Here is a 21,378-nt window from a genome sequence, read left to right on the forward strand (position 1 = left end):
TATTATGGATAACATTAAAAATTAGTAGGCACTTGTGTCTAGTTAGTGAACTCTATTAGAGAGACAACGAGGAATATAATGAGTTTTAAATTTGACCTAATACATGAAAAAAATCTATGCAATTATTTCAAAAAATTAATCATCCCACGTTAATTTACTAATAAAATTTACTCAAATATCCTATTCTCTCCCAACTGTTATCCCATTCTCATCAATCATTTCACCTCTCTGGCATTAGAAACTCCTTCACTGGTAATCGAATAACTACCTACGTAGTTATTAAAATAATTATCCAACTACTTAGTGAAATAATTATCTAGCATTTATTAATTGTATATACTTAAACTGAATCGAACAAAATAACCATCCAATTAAGAATTAAAATAACTATCTACATACCTAGAGAATTGAATATTCAATGATAATATAAGACGAAAAAATAATCAATTAGAATTTGAAGGCAGCAATCATGGCGATGCAGTCATCATATGAGCTTTCAAGATCAAGCCACTGCAGCATCCGTTGCAAATCCTTTGGGGTGATACCTGACGATGACGATGAAACCTCCGTATTCTCCTCCCACACGAGCATCTCAAAAGCTTTATTGAGATCATCATCATTGTTGATGGTCATAAGCTTCATGAAATCCTGGAAGTCCAACAAATGGTCATTGTAGTCAAGGTTGGCGGGACGTAGGGTGGTGTAGTCCAATGCTCTGGCAGCAGCGGCTGATGTTGCTGGTGAAACTTTCACTAAATTTTTGCGGTGTACATACTTGATGTTAATTTTAATTTTAAAAATTAATTAATTTAATTATTATTTGATGTTAATTTTAATTTTATTCTTATTGTACACTTTATACACTAAATTAATTGGTTTCTATCATTTCTCTTAGGTAGCGTTTGGTGGAGAGATAGAGACGAAAAGACTGAGACTGAGAGACAGAGACTAAGAGACAGAGATTGAAATAAATCTCAGTATTCTGTTTGGTACAAAATGAAAGACAGAGATGGAAACAAGAATGAAACCCTAATTTAATTTGCACAAAGGGTAAAATTGGAATTAATTAATTAAAATGAGGATAATTTAGATATAAAATGTCATTAAAGTTTCAGTCTTCATCTTTAAAAATTTTAGTCCCCTGTGTCTCTACTTTTTGAAGGTACTGAAATATTGAAATTTTAGTACCAGTCTCTAAACCAACAAACATAATACTGAGTTTCAATCTTTCTATCTCTGTCTCAGTACCTCAAAACAAACGTTAGGTAGCGTTTGTTTTGAGATACTGAGACAGAGACTGAGTACTAAAATTTCTGTCTTTGTCTCTAAAATTTCAATATTTCAGTACTTCTAAAAAGTAGGGACATAAGGGATTGAAATTTTTAGAGATGGAGACTGAAACTTTAATAACATTTTATACCTAAAATACTTTCATTTCAATTAACTAATTCCAATTTTACCCTTTGTGCAAATTAAATTAGAGTTTCATTCTTATTTTAATTTCTGTCTCCTATTTTGCACCAAACAAAATACTGAGATTTATTTTAAATCTCTATCTCTTAGTCTCTGTCTCTCAGTCTCAATCTTTTCGTCTCTATCTCCACGGTAACAAAAAATATTTCAATTTTGGTAACTGTAGCATAAACAACTCAAGTTTATTCATGCATAACTCCATAACCCCGAACCGACCCGGGCCCAAAACCTTCGTCGCGTTTTACCACTTTCACACAGCTGGGTGCGCAACTTGGGACCATACGACGACGACACCGTTTCGTCGCTGAGAAGTGAGAAGCTCCCCCCTCAATCCCTCTCTTCCTTTCCCTTCTTCTTTCTGCCACAAGCGCCGGTGAGTCGGTGCCACTCTCGCTGATTCTATTTTCCTTCCTTCACCCTTCGCCGGTAACGGTAACCCTTTTTCTTATTTTTCTCTTTTTCCCCTCGCCAATTTTCAGCCAACCCCCCTTCCACCACAAACGAAAGGGAAAAAATATCTTTTTTTTTTCTCCACCGAAAAATCATAAACATCCAAAACCCACCGGGCTAGTAATTTGGGGCGAATCAACCACGATCTTGGTTTCTCTCTTTTTGATTTCTGGATGCGCAATCACCGCGAGCTAGGTTTTCACATCTGAATTGTTTCAGAGCAAAATTTCAGTTTTGATTAGGTTTAGTTTTTCGCTTTCCCCGTTTTTTGGGGCGTAAATGGATTCACCCGAGGCGAAGAGCGAGAGAGTGGTAGGAGAAGAAGACGACTGGGAAATTAGCGATAGGAAAAAGAATAGGTCCAGTAGGTCTAGGAGGTACGGAAACGGTAATGGTGACGATGTTGAAGAGGCTGCGGCAGTTTCCGACGGAAGTGGCAGGAGGAGGAGTAGTTACGGCGACAGGGTGGAGACGAGGAAGAGGTCCAGTGGCTCCAGCAGGGCCGATAGTGATGAGAATCACGATTATGATTCGGCGACGCGGAAGGAGGCACGGTCTTCGAAGCAGTTAAAGAAGAGGCAGGAGGAGAGCACTTTGGAGAAGCTCAGCAGCTGGTATGAGGATGGAGAATTGGATGGTGGCGGCGGAGGAGGGGATGGTAAGGCTGGAAGGAAGAGTTCTTCCTCCAAGCATTTAGAGCATGATGGTTCTTTGAGCAGGAGTAGTAGGGGTAAAGAGGATAGGTCTCGTGGTGGCGAGGAGAATGATAAGGTTGATAAGGATTACAGGTATTCAGAGAAGGGTGATGGTGGCAGGGAGAAGGGGCAAGGGTCTTCGGAGCAGGCAAAGAGTTCTAGGAGAAAATGGGATGAAGTGGATCCTGGTCGGAGAGCAGAGGATGGCTATTATGAGAAAGTTGATTCCAGAAGTGGTAAGGGTTCTGAGAGTAAGCGCGAGAGTTCTAGGGAGAGGAGTGGATCTGGTAGGAATGAGCATGGAGAGAGTAAAGGTAGGGGAGCGGATTCTGGTGGCGAGAAAGTTGTGAAATCTAATAGCAAAGAGGATAGAAGAGCTGCTTCTGAAAGAGGTAAGAGTAAAGGGAGGTCGGGTTCTGTAGATGTTTGTCATGAGGACAAGGATAGAATTGAGAAGCCTAGGCGCCAGAGATCGCCCACTGGTTATGATGCAGCGGAAAGCTGGGATAGGCCTTCAAATGCAGATGACGATGGAAATGTGAGGGTTAGGGATAGGGATAAAAGTAGTAGAGAAACAGGGAACTCGAACAGATTGAAGACACCTGAGAGGAGCGGTAAACGCCATCAAGATTTGGAGAACTCAGAGATGGATTGCGAAAGAAGTGGTAGCTTTAAAAGAAAGGAACTTGAAAGTGATGGCTATAAGGATGACAGATCCAAAGGAAAAGATGATTCGTGGGGTGATAGGAAGAAGGATAGGGAAAGTTCTAAAGAAAGTTGGAAGAGGAGGCCTCCAAATGATGATAGTGGTATCGATCAGAACAGAGAATGGGATTTGCCTAGACATGGTTATGACAGGCATGACAGTGAAAGGCCTCATGGCAGATCTGGTGGTAGAAAGGATATAAACAGGGGGGAAGCTGTCAAAACATCATCGAAGTATGGAATCTCGAATGACAATTATGATGTGATAGAGATCCAAACCAAGTCCTTTGACCATGTGAAAGGGAGAGCTGAAGCTAATCCACCATACAATTCCAAATCAGGTGCTAATGATGAAGACTGGGCATATCAACAGGAAGAAAGAGGTAGAAAGAGTGATTTACCTGGTGAAGATCCAAAGAGAGGTATGCTGATGATGACTATGATTCTCATGGGGGAAGAGGAAGAGGTCAGAAAGGCAGTGTATCTGGTCGCAGTAGTGGTGGACCAAGTTCTAGTAGTGGTGGTTCTCAGCCTCCATATGGAAGCATAGAGTCTGGGTCCTTCAACAGAGCTGTTCCGCAAGGAATGAAAGGGAACAGGGGTGGCAGAGGAGGAAGGATTAGGCCTACTGGGAGAGACAACCAGCAGGTCGGAATGCCATTGCCAATGATGGGATCACCCTATGGACCTCTTGGCTTGCCTCCACCTGGTCCAATGCAGCCTCTTCCCCATGGTATATCACCTGCTCCTGGTCCTCCAATTTCACCGTTCATGTCACCATTTAATCCAGCTGTTTGGCCTGGAGCTCGAGGTGTTGATATGAATATAATGGGTGTTCCACCTTCAGTGTCTCCTGTTCCCCCAGGACCATCGGCCCCAAGATTTCCTGCTGCTAACATGGGGAATCCACCAAATCCTGCAATGTTTTATAATCAATCGGGCACTGGAAGGGGAATGCCACCGAACATTGCTAGTCCTGGTTTTAATCCTACAGGACCAATGGGTAGAGGAACACCACCTGATAAAACTCCAGGGGGATGGGTTCCTTCTAAAGGCAGTGGGCCTCTTGGTAAAGCTCCTTCCAGAGGTGAGCAGAATGACTATTCTCAAAACTTTGTTGATACTGGTAAGCGCCCACAGAATTTTATTAGGGAGCTTGAGCTCACAAATGTCGTTGAGGACTACCCAAAACTTAGGGAGCTTATACAGAAAAAGGATGAGATTGTGGAAAAATCTGCCTCTGCTCCAATGTATTACAAGTGTGACCTGAAGGACTTTGAACTGTCTCCAGATTTCTTTGGAACAAAGTTCGACGTCATCCTTGTAGATCCCCCATGGGAGGAGTATGTGCACCGTGCCCCTGGTGTTGCTGACCATACTGAATACTGGACATTTGAAGAAATAATGAATCTCAAGATTGAGGTAAACTAAGATCTGTTTGCACTTCATATTCTTTTTATGAATATTTCAAAGCATTTTCATTCTGCTTGGATTTCTGTGCTGATAACTTGGTGAATGACCTGGTTCACATCATTTTTGTACCCTTTACTGCAACTGAAGGATAAGAGTGCATGTGGAGAAGATTTTGTTAACCTTTACTACTATTTTCTTCTTTTTTTTATTTGTTTAAAAAAAAATTAAAAAAAAAAGTGGTTTTGATCATACTTATGATTTATCAGAGTTGCTTTAGAAGTTAGTTTTTTTTCATGAACTTTTTACCCTTTTTTTCAGAAAAGAAAATAATTATGTTGTTATTAGTATATAATGCTACTATCATTTTATAAATGCATAGTGCTGTTATCTTTTGAATTTGACATCTCATTTGTTTTCTCCTTTCTTAAGGCCATAGCAGATACACCTTCTTTCATCTTCCTTTGGGTGGGCGACGGTGTAGGCCTTGAACAAGGCCGTCAATGTCTCAAGAAGGTAAAGAATCTGGAAGTTGGAATGGCCTACAAGATTTTGTTTTCTTATCATGTCCTATTTATGACTAGTATTTCTCTTTAACTGTTTCTTTATGGGGTTTGGGCTGGGTTTCAACAGTGGGGATTTCGTAGGTGTGAAGATATATGTTGGGTAAAGACAAATAAAAACAATGCAACCCCAGGACTGCGACATGATTCACATACTTTATTTCAGCATTCAAAGGTCAGTTGAAATTTGTCTCATTAGCTTCACTTCTGAGCTATATTAGTACTAATACTAAGTAAATACAATGGTATTTCTTAAACCTTTATTACTTTGTTATGGTGAAGGAACATTGCTTGATGGGCATAAAAGGAACTGTTCGCCGAAGTACGGATGGGCATATAATTCATGCTAACATTGACACGGATGTAATTATTGCTGAAGAACCTCCCTATGGTTGGTATTTTCAGTTGCACTAATAAAATTCTCTTAGTTGTCTTATCCTTGAATATACTTCACCATGTTATCTTTATCTCACTTTGTTTTAGTAAACATTTGATCCAAAGATGAAATAGGCATAAGCTGCAATAACAGCAAGAATTGAAACAAGATGTAACTGACTTACCATTTCACATATCGAATAGGATCCCTAATATATGAGTGTGAGAATTCAAATGAGGATATTTTGATCCTACTGCCTTTATTTAATGAATTATTGCTTCAGTTTGCTGTCTATTACGCTGAGAAAACCTGTCTTATGAGAATTGTAGCCCTGTATTATACTCATAGGATGTGAGGTTATATTAAGTGGACGAGATCTTTAGGTTGTTTGTTTCGCCCCCTTCCCCCCACTCTTTTTTTTTTCATTCCTTGATGCTTCAAACAGACTGGTGGATCCATGTTGTCTTGATATGGAGTCAAGCAACTTGCCTGTACTTTGAAATGTCGCTCTTCAATTAAAAATTGCATACTTTATCTGGAAAACTGAAGTATGAAAACAGTTTCACCATGACATCCATGATTCCTTATATCTGCCTTAATTGTTCTCATGTTTTTGTGTGGTTTTTAAGATGGTATTCTCTTTAAATACTTGCTGATATATTTGTAGGATCTACACAAAAGCCTGAAGATATGTATAGGATTATTGAACACTTTGCCCTTGGAAGGAGGAGGCTAGAACTATTTGGTGAAGACCATAATATCCGATCTGGTTGGCTGACTGTTGGTAAAGAACTTTCTTCTTCAAATTTCAATAAAGAGGTAATATAAGAAGCTAGTTTACTTGCATGACATTTAAGTTGATTCTTCCTATCTCCCTTTTCAGAGTATTGCATTATTCCTTTGTGTAGAGGTTTAGACAATTTTGTACCATCAATTTGTTGTTGGAGAATATTGCTTTTTCTTCTGATAAGAGCCATCTCTTTAATTGTTATAGGCTGAATTCTTGAAATAAATGTTTGCCATTAGTCCTCTATTTATATTTGAGTTATTTTGGGTTGAATTGTTGTTCAGTGGGTGTATCAATATATGTGTAATAGTCCTGTTACAAGAGGCTAATATCAAATAGCTCATCCCTATAGCAGCAGTATTTTCTATATGATACTTGAAAGTTGTATAGAATTTATGGGAATAAGCTTGTTGGTGCACCAAGTGAAGAGAGGCTGAGGGAATTTGATGTGAGATACTGGCTTTTAGGGACATGAGATTTCTAGTTAAATCAATAAGCTGGAAAATTTTCTTTCATTTCCTCATTATTTCACTAGCATAAATAGAGCTCCGCTATTATGACATACAAGCAAGGGTATCTTAAATTAAATTAACCAGAGTTTGGCTGCCTTCCTACTGAGTTAATTGTTTATTAGATGCTAATTTATAGGTTTGGTTTTATGTTTGACATCATTCTTGCCACTTTTCCAATGAAAGAAACTCGAGTTTCTTTCAATGAGGAGTTTCTGAAGCCCGTTGACCTTATTCTTTTGTTCAAATCACAATAGGACTTATTTTCTTAATTTTCTCCTGTGTCTCCGTTTTTTTTTTTTTTTTGTATGCAATCTAATTATGTTCATTGTCTTCATTATTTGATGCTGATTTTCTGGTTGACTGGTTAAACCCCACTAATTGAATTCGGATTATTCAGGCATATGTCAAGAACTTTGCCGACAAAGATGGAAAAGTTTGGCTGGGGGGTGGAGGAAGAAATCCACCTCCGGAGGCACCTCATTTGGTGGTGACTACTCCTGATATAGAGGCTCTTAGGCCCAAGTCACCAATGAAGAATCAGCAACAAATGCAGCAGCAATCTGGACCGATTTCATTGACGACCCCAAGTGTGTCAAACAGAAGGGCTGCTGGCAATTCCCCGCAGAATCCGACCGTGCTGGGCACAAGCCAAGATGCGTCCAGCTCCAACCCTTCTACTCCAGCTCCTTGGGGTTCACCTCTGGAGGGCTTTAAGGGGCGCGAAGGCTCTGTAATGCCTCCAGATGATAAAGTATGTGATATCATGTATGGGTTTCACGGACCAGCAACAGCAGGCTATCTAGATTTTGAACCATACAGACAAATGAATATGTTGTAGCATACCATAAGTTGCATGTTGATGTCTCCTGCAAATTTTTTTGTCCCCGCCAATTTAATGGGAAAATTTTTCGCATTTATTGTCGTTTAATTCTTTTGGTTAGCTTTTGCTATTGCGATGTTAAAAAGGAAAAGTCAAGTTGGATTACTGTAGAAGTAGTAACATTTTTTGTATCATTTAAGAGAATTGTAATTTTAATTCATGTGCCTCCTATAGCAAAGGTAGATCAACAGCATCACCGATGAACTTCTCAGTTCAAACCCCAAAGGATTTATAATTTAAATTCATTTTAAACACCAGCGTTGTGTTTTGCTTGTATGGCGTAAGAATACATTGGCAAGTAAAGTCATTAACTAGAACAGATTCCGATAAAACAAGAGAACATGGACATGAATGGTTTCCTTTTGGTTTTACACAATTCTAACAAGGTAACAAAATTGCTCGACCTTGACATTTGTTCCCATGACTATTGACTTGAAGAATCGAGAGGCGAGTTGTCAGTTTCTGGCTTCTGAGGCTGTGGCTCCGTAGCAGTTGCTGTTTGATAAAGAATAATGGTAAAGGGGGGCAGCTGGCGATTATAAAGGATGAAAAAGTGAGCAAAAAGGACTAACCAGGAGGAGGCAGGATGGCTTCTTTAGACTCCTCAGAGCTGTAGGGTTTGCTTGGATCTCTTGTGCCATCTGCATTATCAGAATCACATCATTTGCAAGTGAATTGAATAGAATGAAAAAGAAAAGAAAAGAAAAGAAAGACTAACTAGGGTCAAGAGTAGAATTGTAGGTGGTCTTTGTTGGTGGAGTTGAAATGTCGTCAAGACCGATCTCCCGTTCCAGTGTGGTCTTAAACTCCCTGGAAACATCCTGAAGTTCTCTAATTGTGGGTTGGAATGCACGCAGCGTTTTGCCCAGATTTCGAGCAACCTCCGCAAGACCTTTTGGACCGAAAACCAATAGAGCAACCACCCCAATAACCAGCGCTTCAGGAGCTCCAACTCCAAACAGAGACGCGTACACCACCTTGCCTTTCCACAACCCCTTTTTACCTGCAAATCAAATCAACCAACATCACGCTCTCTCTCAAAAGCAAAGGAAGGACCCTATTCTATTCTTCTATTCACCTCTCATAACAAGGGGCTTCGGCGTAGCTGACATGCCCACATGCTTCAAACCACACCATCGTGACAAATCGACCAAATTCGACTTTGCACACACTGCGACTGCGCCACTACCTGTGCCCTTCAATTTCCAGCACAACACGCTTGAAGTGGAAAGTGGAGAAGCCATTGCCATCTGCCCCAACAACCAACGATGTCTTTCTTTACCACAATCCTATCTCCAATCCCCTGCTCAAACTCAAATTAACTGTCTTCCCTATGTTCTTATTACCCAATTAGCCTTCTTAATTGCCAGGTGCTTATCATAAATTTTACTTTCTTTCTTTTTTGTCTACACTCTACAGTATCCTTCAGCCCCAACAAGTTACACTTAAAAAGCCCATTACGAAGCACTACTTTGTAAAGCTATGGGCTTTACCTTTCATTCATTTTCTTTTTTTCTTGCTGGCAAAGGGAAAAGCCTCCCAACATAAGAGGCTCAGAAGAAATCACAAAAAAAAAAAAAAATGGTGAGTAGTTTGATCAAAGTTATTGGTAGAAAATAATCAAAATATGACGTGAGATGTGATTTGTTAATAGAGTAATTAAAATTTATTAAATATTAAAGTATTATTCAACTAAATACTTTTTTAGAGACGAATTTAAATATTACTCTATACATGGGGGGAAAATTGGAGAGTTTCTTATGCAAAAAACAAACGGTTTGTGTTTGATAAAGAAATGAAGTATGGTGATGATAATGCCTTTATTTAGAAACGTCTTCTATTGCATTTTCGATGGATCCTGGTCAGGTCTTTGTTCAGGTTTCGCTTCTAATTAACGTGTATCATTATCGTGCCTAAGATCATGAATGCTGCCACTTAGGTGGATTAAACTTATTTTGAATAGACATACATAATGAACTTGTAACAGTTATTCAATAGTATTAACTATATGATTTAATAATATATGTCAAGTGTGACTGTCATTTTAATAAATGTATATATTTTATGAGTGTGTACGCGTTTTGTGTGAATTCAACCATCATAGATCTAATGGCACACCACATGATCTTAAAAAATAGACAACGAGAACATCTTCATATTGTTTATTTTTCTTTTTGTGGGACTACGACTTCTTCATATTCATATTTGAAGATATTTTAATTAGGGCCATGGGCCAGAGTGCTCGAATTCAATAAAGGTCCTAGATAATTTTGTTAATAAAGAGACATGCGAAAAAAGATATAGGTAATAGGAAAAAGATACATCAATATGGAAAAGTGTCTAGGAGAAATAACTTCCACTGTAAATTAATTTTGTTTATCGATAGGGGCAATAATTATGGATATAAACAACTAAACAAGTATGAGTAGGACATTTTGTTTACCTCTAGAGGACATGGAAGAGAGGCAAGATAAAGAAGAATCTTGATCCTAAAAACAAACGATTTTATTTGGTACTATTTAAAATTGTGTAAATGAACCACCACCTACTTGTTAAATTGGGGCATGTGCTTTGCTTCCTTGGCTTTTGACTTGTAGGACCATATGCTGAGGGTTATCACGCCATCTTGTCAATTGTTTGATTTAGTTTTCCACCACCTAATGGTAATGGACCCGCCAATCAATAATGATTTTTTTTTCAGTCCGTCAAAGTCAATTATTTTTTATTAGGGTGTTACTTCCTTTAACTAGCTACTATAAAGTGAAAAAATCTCATTAAGTACTTATTAGAGCACACCCTTAAGTGAAAAGGAATCTACATATTATGAATTTGGAAATATTTGGTAGCCAAAAAGAAAATCAGTCAAACACAGCTATAACTTACTTTATTTAGCATTTATTAATTGTTGCGATAATTAATTAATGCTAAATAAGATAATTTTGCCTACCTATTTTTTTTGTCTACTTAGTATTACCTTTATGAATTATGAGGGGTCTCAATTTTTGATTTAGTGTGTGAATGCTTCTTTTCTTGTGAATTGTGATATATAATTACATGAATATTTTAGTGAATAAAATCTTCAATATATAGTTGATACCTTTGTTCGGTGTTAGCTTGGCTACTAGAGTATACTTTGGGTTAATCATCATCCAGATGGACGAATAATGATAAGTTCAATTATATTGCAAAATCTAACAATCCAATGAACTTTAGGTTAATGTTAGTGAAAGTTTGTTTTGGTAAATGTGAAGGGAAAAGGAAAAGATGAATATTATGAGTGAGGGGGAAAAAGGCATGAATTAAAGAGATGGAGAATGAATGAGTAAAAAGTGAGAGTGGCACCCGTGCAAGTTTAAAATAAGATAGAGTTGAGTTGAGTTGTGTGTGTCACAATCTCACAGGTCACAGGCACACGAGGGTTAGTTAAGCACGATACCCCATTCCAATTGGATCTTCGCACCACACGTGCACCCACTTCACGAGAATCTCATTCTAATTCTAATAAGTAATAATAACCACTTTCCTTTACTACTAGTTATTATTAGTAGTTACTCATTCAATATTAATGTACCAAAATGGGGAAATACAATAATTATAACTCTCCTCTTATCGTATCGGTAAAGAAGAGTGGCACTCAAACTTTTACCATGAATGGTGTTGGTGAAAGTGAATAGTGATGCAATAAGTAAATAAGCCCCAAACACAACACACGCAGCATTCAATTCAATTCGATGCCATCACGCCGGAAATTCTGCATCCATCCGCTCACCGCGTAATCCTCATGGCTGACGTCACCAATACCACCCGGGACACCGTCATTGCCGCCGCTTCCGTCATCTTCTCCGCCGAATCCAGACCACAACCTCCCTCTCTTCCGGTCCATTCTCACTCTCTGTAATCTGTATACATGCATGCTTTTTTCTTTCTTTTTAGGAGCTCTACTCTTTATTGACCTTATGGTCTTACGCCGCTGAAATCTTTTTAGTCACTTTTTTCTAGCTCACTTTTTCTATTTTCTCTCTTTAGTTAGTTCCATTTCACACTGTTCCTTGTCATGTATATCTAAAAAAGTTGGAAAAGCCAGGGACTTGGTGTTTCGATCTTGCTGGTTTTGAAAGCAGATCTTTTTTTTTTTTTCCAATTGAATTCTGGTTTTCCTAATTTGCAAGTGATGGAATGATCATGTTCTTAGATTGACCATACGAGCTTAATTTTCGTGAACATTTTTTCCCCTAACCCCTGTGCATTGTGATTGGTTTACCTCTGTATTGGAGATTCGATTCCATTGATGAATATTGCATACTTGTAAGCTTGCTTGATATTCTGTGTTAGCCTACTGGGTTTGCTGAACTGCTGTTATTCAAGCCATGCTTTTCTTTGAGTAGTAGATATATTAAGGGAAGGATAAATGTATATATATCCACGGAGAACAAAACTTGACATTGCAACTTGTTTCGGTGCTTCTGCAAAGTCTCTTGCCCTTGCCTCCCGTAATATTTTTTAATTTGATTCAGGGTTCTGTGTCTATAGTTCTTAGGCAGATTTGAATACCACGGTGTAGCGTGGTCCCTGGATCTGACTCACTCAGTGTTCTCTGCTTCCGATCAAACACACTGCATTTTTTTAATCCATGCTTAAGACCTTTTTATACACATGGAGTGAATATAGTTAAGCTTATGGCTACACTTTCTTGGTAGGTCTCTGACTCTTAGCTTAGAAAAGCATACCACGTTGTAGTTGTAGGGGTAGATAGCTGATTTGGTTTAATGTTTGCAATTTGGAGGCAAGGACATCCTAGTGCTGATCATACTGGGTTTAAAATTTAGTTCGCAATGTTCAGCGTTGCAGATCAAGATGGATTTTTAATTTAGATTTTGTAATTAATGTAATTGTCTGATACAACAGATGCACTTTGTATTGAAGGCGTCAATCATTACCTTTTACTGATGATTGCTGACGTTTGTTCCTCCCATATGCTGTCAAAAAGTCAGTATACAGATGTGGGTTTGGCTGTTTGGGATGCTTATTGATCCTTGGTTACTGATTCAAAGTGCTACAATATACTACTATTCAGTATCTTTGATGTTGTAAATGGGAATCATTCTGCTGCTTCCCCTACAACGGGTATGGTGATAACATAAGCCTGAACAAGAGGCACCATGTAGTTGCAGTAGTAAATTGTTGAAGGCAACAAGTTATAGATTCCTGAAGTGTACGTACTTGATGCTCATAACTCTGTTAATTAGGCATAAGCATAATAACAGTTCCAAGAGGTGCCAATCTGATCAATCCAAACCAATTTCATGAATTATGAAACAAAGTAATCTGATCCCCTTTTACAAAATAAAGACTTTAGTTTTATGGGATGCTTTACCAAATTTGAATAACCTGGCCTCTTATCTGTGGTGACTACTTTCCTTCTCTGTGTCCTAGCTCCAAAACTTCTCCCCCCTGAAAGCTGAATCCCTGTCGACAGTGGTTCTTCTCTGTTTAGTGTTCCTATTTATGTTGCTTATCTTAAGCAATATCTCTTCATTTCTGCTGAAATACTCTTGTCCAAAATTTTCACTAGTTTTAATTGTGTTGGAAGTATCCATTTTCTTCAATCTCAGCTTCATGCTTTCAATTGATTGGAAGAATTTTGCTTAAGACCATCTATTAAATAAAAGGTCTTTATTGTCTGGATCATTTAACATGGAATGAAAATAAATTAGAAAAAAAAAAACCTAAAATTTGGGGACAAAAATCAACAGAGACTAAAGCAGTAAAATTTGCATTGTTTAAAAATAGCAGATTATTAGTAGTGTGTACAGATGATGTTATGATTCCAACTTCCTACTTAGGTCTGTTTCTTTATTGACTGCAGAAAAAACGCTGGGGAAGCTGTTGGAGCTCATATTGGTGTTTTGGATCTCATAAAACCAGCAAGAAAATTGGCCATGCTGTCAATGTTCCTGAACCTGTTGCACCATCAGGACAAGCTGCTCCTACTGCACCAAATTCTTCAACTGCCGTAGTAATGCCATTTGCTGTGCCTCCCTCTTCTCCTGCATCTGTTTTCCAATCCAATCCTTCATCTGCTATTCAGTCACCAGCTGGGCCGCTCTCACTCTCCTCTCTATCTGCAAATGCATTTTCTTCTGGTGGACCTGCATCTATCTTTACCATTGGTCCTTATGCCTATGAGACCCAGTTAGTCTCACCACCTGTGTTTTCTAACTTCACAACTGAACCATCTACTGCTCCTTTTACTCCGCCTCCTGAATCTGTGCATCAGACAACACCATCATCCCCTGAGGTTCCATTTGCTCAATTGGTGGCATCTTCTCTAGACCTGGCTCATAAAAACAGTGGTAGAAATCACAAGTTTGCATTGTTCAACTATGATTATCATTCTTATCAGCAATATCCTGGAAGCCCAGGTGGCCAACTCATCTCACCTGGATCAGTGATTTCAACTTCTGGCAGCTCTACCCCTTTCCCTGATAGACACCCAATTCTCGAGTTCCATAAAGAGGAATCATCAAAGTTCTTGAGTTCTGAACACTTCACAGGTCGTAAATGGAGTTCGAGACTTGGATCTGGATCCTTGACACCAGATGGTGCCGGGCAGAGTTCAAGACTAGGTTCAGGATCTGCGACACCAGATGTTGCAGGGCATGGTTCAAGACTAGGTTCGGGATCTTTGACACCAAATGTTACAGGACATGGTTCAAGACTAGATTCACAGCTTGGCTCTGGGTGTTTGACACCTGATGGGACGGGTTCAAATTCAAGGTTGAGTTCTGGCTCTCTGACACCTGTTCAGCTAGCTTCACAGCAGATTTCTGAGGCATCATCCCTTGCTAACTCAGGGAATGGGTGCCAAACTAATCCAGCAATTGTTGATCATAGAGTTTCATTTGAATTTACTGGGGAAGATGTTGCACGTTGTCTTGCAAATAAAGCAGGATCATTGCTGCGAAACACATCACAGTCTTCGCAAGGTATAGTGAGTGAGCACCCTGTTGACAAAGAAAGGATGCAAATAGACTCCAATACTTGTGCTTTATGTTCAGGGAAACCTTCAGATGATCAGACAGTCAATGCTCCGGGAGAAGGAGAGGAGCGTCGCTGTGAAAAGCATAACTCCTCTAATTCTTCCAAAGAGTTCAATTTTGACAGCAGAAAAGGTGTTACTGATGTTGTTGCCAGTGGCTCTGATTGGTGGACTAACAAGAAGGTTGCTGGAAAGGAAGGTAGATCAAGCAACAGTTGGGCTTTCTTTCCAATGCTGCAGCCAGAAAACAACTGAAGAAGCTGTTTTGGAAGCAGTTCTCGTGCATTTGAGGAAATAGTGCTAAATGAATGGTTATTATATTTCTCTACGGAGTTAGAACCAAAAGTAGAATACTAGGGGAGAATGAATAGTTGGTAGGGGGACCAGTAGAATGGATTCTAAATTTGGATAGACCTTTTACTTTCTTTGCAAGTATACAGAAATAGCAAGGTACAGGTATTCGTATTATGGATTCAAAGATTATTGTATCATTCACATGTGCAATAATGAGCAAACTCTTCTTTTGTATATTTTCTTTTTTCTTTCTTCTTTTGCTGGCACTTGTTTCTGGGAAACCTGTATTTTGGGTTCTTACGTTGTTATGAATAAAAATAATTGGTATTTTACGTGGTTCTTCCATACAAACTCCGATTACACCCAATATTTGTACCCTTTATCATTGCTTTGAAATGGGAAAGACTAGATTTCAGCTAACATAATCTCAGATTCTTTAGGAATATGCTGCTGAAACTGAAAGGCTGCAAAGAAGATGTTCTGCCTCGTCGTCTGCTTGTTGCTTCAATTCAAAATCTCTTTTCAATCCATAGAAGGAAACTGAATTAAAAAAGAAAAAAAAAAAGAGGAGATTTTGATCAGATGACAGGAGAGAGGGGACCCTTGTAGTGTGCTATTGCCATGCACTATGGTGGGGGTGTTTCTTCTTGTCTTGTCTCTCAAGTTCCCCCAAAAAGGTTCCCCTACTTCATAAAATGTTTCCCTTTAATGAGAGGTTGGGTTCCCCTTTCATTCAGTTACCACTTACCACCGAAAGTGATTAAACTTTTATGGTGATCTCATCTTCAGTGCCCGACAAAAGCCTTTTATAATAGTACTCAAGCAACAAGCACTAACAAACCCCATGCCACTTGAGACATTTCATGTATACTAACTGATGGTTATCTGTGGCTAAGAGAAGGGGGTTGTATCTTAGTTTTTTTTTCTGCTAAGTGTTACTTTTTTTTTCTTGAACGTATTTAGGAGATATTTTTACTTTTGTCTCGTGAACAACTGAGAGACATTTTTATTTTTGTCTCCTGAGTAATAGAAACAGAAAAATAGAAGGGAAAAAGATAGAACATCCAGATGTATTCTGGTTCAGCTACAAGGTGCAATATAACCTATATTTAATCTCCATCATGACGGAATTTTAATATTTTTAACAGATTACAAACACTAATTCCTTTCTTAAGATCTACCCAATCCTATTTGGGACCAAATTTTAAACTCAATCTGAATTTGACTAGTACTCAAACATAACTTTCAACCACAAAATACTAACCTAACTTGTAAGGGAACAAGTCCAGATTTTATCTCAACCTGAACTTGACTAGGACTCATCCTAATTTTTAACACTAAAGTGAAAACTCAACTTGTAAAGAAATCTCCTCAGAATCATGATAACAAAACAGAAATACATACAAAGAATTTCTGAGATAACTATGATTTTTTCTCCAAGTTTTAACTTTGTCTTTTTTTTCACTCATTGACTTTTCCTTACAAAACCTCACATTTTTGTCTTTTACTAATGAAAAACAGACAGACTAAACTAAAAAAAATAAATATTCAATGATAGCCATGAAGGAGAAGAATAAACAGCTCAAAGAGCTATGAAAATCCAAACGTGTGCTCTCACTCCTTGCTCAATTGGCCGTTCACCATAGAGGAGTGAAGTTCCAAGGCTTGAAACCTTCTTCAACACATGTTGGTTCTCTTCTCCCAATACACAGATGCAGCAGCGGCGTTCATAGAGGAGAGGGAGGGTACAAGCAGTGACATGCAACTACACCTTCAATCTTCTCTTTCAACCTTTTTCTTTAAGAATCTTGAATTTGAGTCGTGCGTTTTTGTTTTGCCTCCAAGTTTATTTCTTAATCGTAGATTCCCTCATTGACTTCACCTTTTTCATATTTTTCAGAATGATGCTTGTAACCTAGTTGATTTCTTCAATAATCCTTGGTGAAGCATAAATGGAAAAAATATAAAAATATAAGCAAAACATGTAGAGCAGGTAAAAGTGTAAAAGCTAAGTTATAGTCACCCAACAGAGTTCAATAAAAAAATATAAAAATAGAACAAAAACTAATGATAAACTAATGTTTTAGAAACAGTTTTTCAGCAACAATATCATGGAGCAACCTTAATCAAAAGCTCAGTTACCAAAACAAAATAAAAGTAATATTCACAATTAGAGCAATATGCATAACCAGAGCTACGTGAAATAATGGTTTAAAACAAGAAAATTTGCGGCCAGTCTCAAACATAATAAGTTCAACCACTATACCTGTTTCAATTTATTTTCACACAATGCTTACTCCCCCTTTGGTTATTTTCAACACCAAAAAAATAGTTCAATATGCTAACCACAAGTGCAAAAAATTATAAGAAAACAGCAGCATCAAACAAGACTAGTCATCAGATTTTTCATTTTCGGTTGCAAGAAAAAACTTTTTCTTCTTCCAAAACTGTGTCTTTGGCTGCCTTTGTGCCATTTTCTTTAGATTACTTTACATCACCGCTACTCTTAAGATATAAAATTCTGTCTTAGATTTTATTGCTCAGATCAACACCAAAATATTCAAAAATACAAGTTAAAAACTTTTCATATGTAAAGAAAAATGGGAGTAGTGGAGAAGATGAGAAGTTGTCATAATAACTGCTTTAGATGCTCAAAAATCCTTTAAAAACACAAACCAATTTAATAAAATGGGATTTAAGGAATTTTGAATTTAAAAAACAATGTAAGTAGTTTTGAAATGACAAGTCAAAAATTAAAAAGAATTTGAAACTGATTTGACTTGAAAAAAGATGAATGCAAATACTTCTCTTTTTGGTGTATGTGATCAAAACAAGCAATGAGACCCACTTCATAAAACAAAACAACTTTCTCTAGGGCTTAGTGGTGGTTCTAAGGAAACACATTTGACCACCAAGGATTTAGTTCATATCTAAATTCATTTAAAATTATCAACACATAGTCTGAACTTTATGGAACCTAGAGGAAGTCATCATCTGTCCAATTTTGTCTCCTTGTAACCTCAGCTATTAACAGAGCAATAGTAGCCTGCTTCTTACTTAACCACACATTCAAGGATTGTCTAAGAAAGCAACAAATCCCTGAAATGCTGCTTCTATTCACACGATCTTCAACAAAATTTGCATCACAATACCCATTTACACAAAATTTATTAGTTTTAGAATACCCTAAACAGAGGTCAGATGTGCCTTTAATGTATTTAATGATTCATTTATCAGCTAAAAGATGTGATTCCTTTGGGTTGTGATTGAAATCTAGAACACATACCCACACTATGAATAATAACCGATCTAGAGGAGGATAAATATACAAGAAATTCTATCATTCCTCTATACCTTGTTTCATCATCTTTTTTTTTCATCCTTTTCAAGTTTAGAATTTGAATGCATAGGTGTACTCATTGGTTTGAAATTTTCTAAATCAAATTTCTTTACTAACTCCTTGTCATATTTACCGTAGTATACAAAAATTCTATTAGGAGTTTGTTTGATTTGAAAATTTAGAAAAAAATGAGTTCTCTCATTATACTAATATCAAACTTACTAATAATTAATTTTTCAAATTCATCACACAAGGCTTCATGAGCCGATCTAAACACAATGTCATCCACATAAACTTGAACAAGTATGAAATGATCATTAGATTCTTTAATGAAAAGAGTAGTATCCGTAGTACCCATTTGAAAGCTATTTTTCAACAAAAAAGGGGCTAAGTCTTTCATAGCAAAGCTCTTGGAGCTTGTCTCAAACCATAAAGAGTTTTAGAAAATTTAAAAACATAGTTTAGAATATCTTTATTTTCAAAACTGGGGGATTGAGCTACGTATACTTCCCTATCAATAAGGCCATTTTAAAAAAGGCACACATAACATCCATTTGGAAGAGTTTAAATTCTTTATGGGCATCATAGGCAAGCAATAATATTATTGCTTCCATTCTAACTATCAGAGCAAATGACTCATCAAATTCAATTTTTTCCTCTTAATCAAACTCATGAGCTATTAATCTAGCTTTATTTCTAACAACACTATCATTCTCACCTAATTTATTTTTAAAGATCCATTTGGTACTTGTTACCTTACCATTCGAATAAGGTACCAGAGTCGAAACCTTATTTTTCTCAAATTGGATAAGCTCTTCCTCCATTGTCTTTATCCAAAGGGATCTTCGAGTATTTTCTTCATATTTTGGGGTTTCACTTGTGATGAAAGAGCGAGGTTATTGAATTCGGCTCTCTTTCTACTTGAGAATCTTGTGGTAATTCGATGAGATGGATCTCCAATGAAGAATTCATGTGGATAGTTTATCAAGAACTTCCATTCTCTTGATTTTGGTGAGGTGATTTCAGGTTGAGTATGAATAGGATTAGTTCCATTGAGATTTTCACAAATCTCTGTATTAGGAGGAGACAAAACAAAATCGTCTCCTAGATTCTGGTCTACAGAATCGTGAGCTGCATCTTCCATTGTAAGCTCAAGTTTGTCTTTTTCTTCAATTCTATCTTAACTTTGTGCAATCTCAGTTCCTGCACCAATTTTTTCAACAACACTTGAAATGGAGTTAGAATCATAAAAAGTGACATGTATGGACTTCTCAATTATTCTATGTTCCTTGATGTAAACTCTATAAACTTTATTAGTGGTTAAATATCCAACAAAGATATCTTTATAAGATTTTGGATCAAAATTTTTTAAGATTATCTTTAGTGTTTAACACAAAACATTTGCATAAAAAAATATAAAAGTACTTAAGATTGGGTGGTACTCTTTTTTAAAGCTCATATGGTTTTTTTTTTTAAAAATTTAATGGTAGTTTGATTCAAAGTATAACTTTAGCCCAAAAGAATTTTAAAATATTATTTTCATAAAGCATAACCATAGTCATTTCTTGAAAGCTTTTATTTCTCCTTTCAACAATCCCACTTTGTTGAGGTGTTCTAGAATATGAAAAATTGTGAAATACCAAATTCATCACAAAAAATTTCAAAATCTTAATTTTTAAACTCCTTTCCATGATCACTTATTATGAAAGCTATTTTCAATTTTTTTTAATCTTTTTGCACAAATTTAAAAAAGCAAGAAAGACATCATTCTTATTCTTATGAGCCAAAAAAAAGAATCCATCCAAATTTAGTATAGTCATCAAACACCACTAAGTCATAAAGCTTACCACCAAGACTTTGAGTTCTTGTAGGACCAAAAAGATCAATATGTAGCATTTTTAATGGTTTTTTGGTTGAGATGTCATCATTGGGTTTAAAAGAGTTTTTAATTTGTTTACCCACTTCACAAGCATCACAAGTGATGTCTTTGCCAAATCTTATTTTAAGAAGACCTCTAACCAAATTCTTTTTCACAAGCTTAGAAAGTCGAAACATGCTTACATGTTTTAATTTCTTATGTCATAACCATTTCTCAGATTCCATGGAAGTAAAACAAGCTACATTTTATTCTTTTAGTTCCTCTAAGATTAGTCCATACACATTATTACATCTTTTAACTTCAAATAAAATTTTACCAGATTTTTTACATACAACCAAACATTCCAATTTCTTGAAAATAACCAAACAACATAAATCACACAATTGGCTAATGCCTAGAAGATTGTGTTTTAACCCGTCAACTCAAAATACATCATCAATGAAAGTTGAGAAATTCTTACCAAGCTTACCTAACCCACAATTTTTCATTTACTATTGTCACCGAAAGTCACAAAGTCTCCATCGTATTTATCAAGCTTGATGAAGAATGTGGACTTTTCGGTCATGTGCTTAGAGCATCCACTATCCAAGTATCACATATCTTTCCTCTTCTTAGATGCTAGGTAAAACTGCACAAAACTTTTAAGTGACCTTATGTATTCAAACTAATTTGGATCCTTTGAAGTTAGTCCTTCTTGGTTACCCAAGTGCATTAAAATCACAAACAATTTTGTATGTTTTGTTTCCTACTCCTCTTTTGTTAATAAAGTATTGGGGAGAAGAGTGACCAAGTTTATTGCAATTAAAACAATGATTTGTGTGAGCACGTTGTTGAAAAAGATTTAAGGTATGATGCTGATGGTGATTAAAAGATTTGAATTTTTTGGTATTTGAAAAGGTTGCATTTCTTTTGAAATATCCATCTCTAATATTAAAACCCCCTTGTGTAAAAAATCTTAAACCAGAATTTCTTGAC

At 36.9% G+C, this 21,378-nt stretch overlaps 3 protein-coding genes across 3 annotated transcripts; 2 read left to right on the top strand and 1 right to left on the bottom strand.

Moving 5' to 3' along the window:
* The first annotated feature begins 1,686 nt into the window (after positions 1 to 1,686).
* Positions 1,687 to 8,007, top strand: LOC112711618 (N6-adenosine-methyltransferase non-catalytic subunit MTB-like). Its single transcript, XM_025764313.3, is given in 7 exon segments — positions 1,687 to 3,732; positions 3,735 to 4,745; positions 5,166 to 5,249; positions 5,367 to 5,471; positions 5,579 to 5,687; positions 6,340 to 6,491; positions 7,369 to 8,007. Coding segments are annotated over 7 exon segments (3,432 nt in total). The 5' UTR covers positions 1,687 to 2,202; the 3' UTR covers positions 7,810 to 8,007.
* A 49-nt stretch (positions 8,008 to 8,056) lies between these two features.
* On the bottom strand, positions 8,057 to 9,392 carry LOC112711620 (sec-independent protein translocase protein TATB, chloroplastic). The gene is made up of 4 exons (XM_025764314.2): positions 8,930 to 9,392; positions 8,570 to 8,854; positions 8,424 to 8,492; positions 8,057 to 8,346 (listed from the first exon to the last, which is right to left on the bottom strand). Exons 1-4 carry the CDS (start codon positions 9,099 to 9,101, stop codon positions 8,276 to 8,278), a joined length of 597 nt encoding a protein of 198 aa, XP_025620099.1. The 5' UTR covers positions 9,102 to 9,392; the 3' UTR covers positions 8,057 to 8,275.
* Positions 9,393 to 11,384: 1,992 nt separating this feature from the next.
* On the top strand, positions 11,385 to 15,535 carry LOC112711621 (uncharacterized). The gene is made up of 2 exons (XM_025764315.3): positions 11,385 to 11,728; positions 13,718 to 15,535. The coding sequence occupies exons 1-2, from the start codon at positions 11,633 to 11,635 to the stop codon at positions 15,143 to 15,145; spliced, it is 1,524 nt and encodes a 507-aa protein (XP_025620100.1). The 5' UTR covers positions 11,385 to 11,632; the 3' UTR covers positions 15,146 to 15,535.
* Positions 15,536 to 21,378: the final 5,843 nt, after the last annotated feature.

Source organism: Arachis hypogaea, chromosome 9 (assembly GCF_003086295.3).
Source record: "Arachis hypogaea cultivar Tifrunner chromosome 9, arahy.Tifrunner.gnm2.J5K5, whole genome shotgun sequence".
NCBI classification, from domain to species: Eukaryota; Viridiplantae; Streptophyta; class Magnoliopsida; order Fabales; family Fabaceae; genus Arachis; species Arachis hypogaea.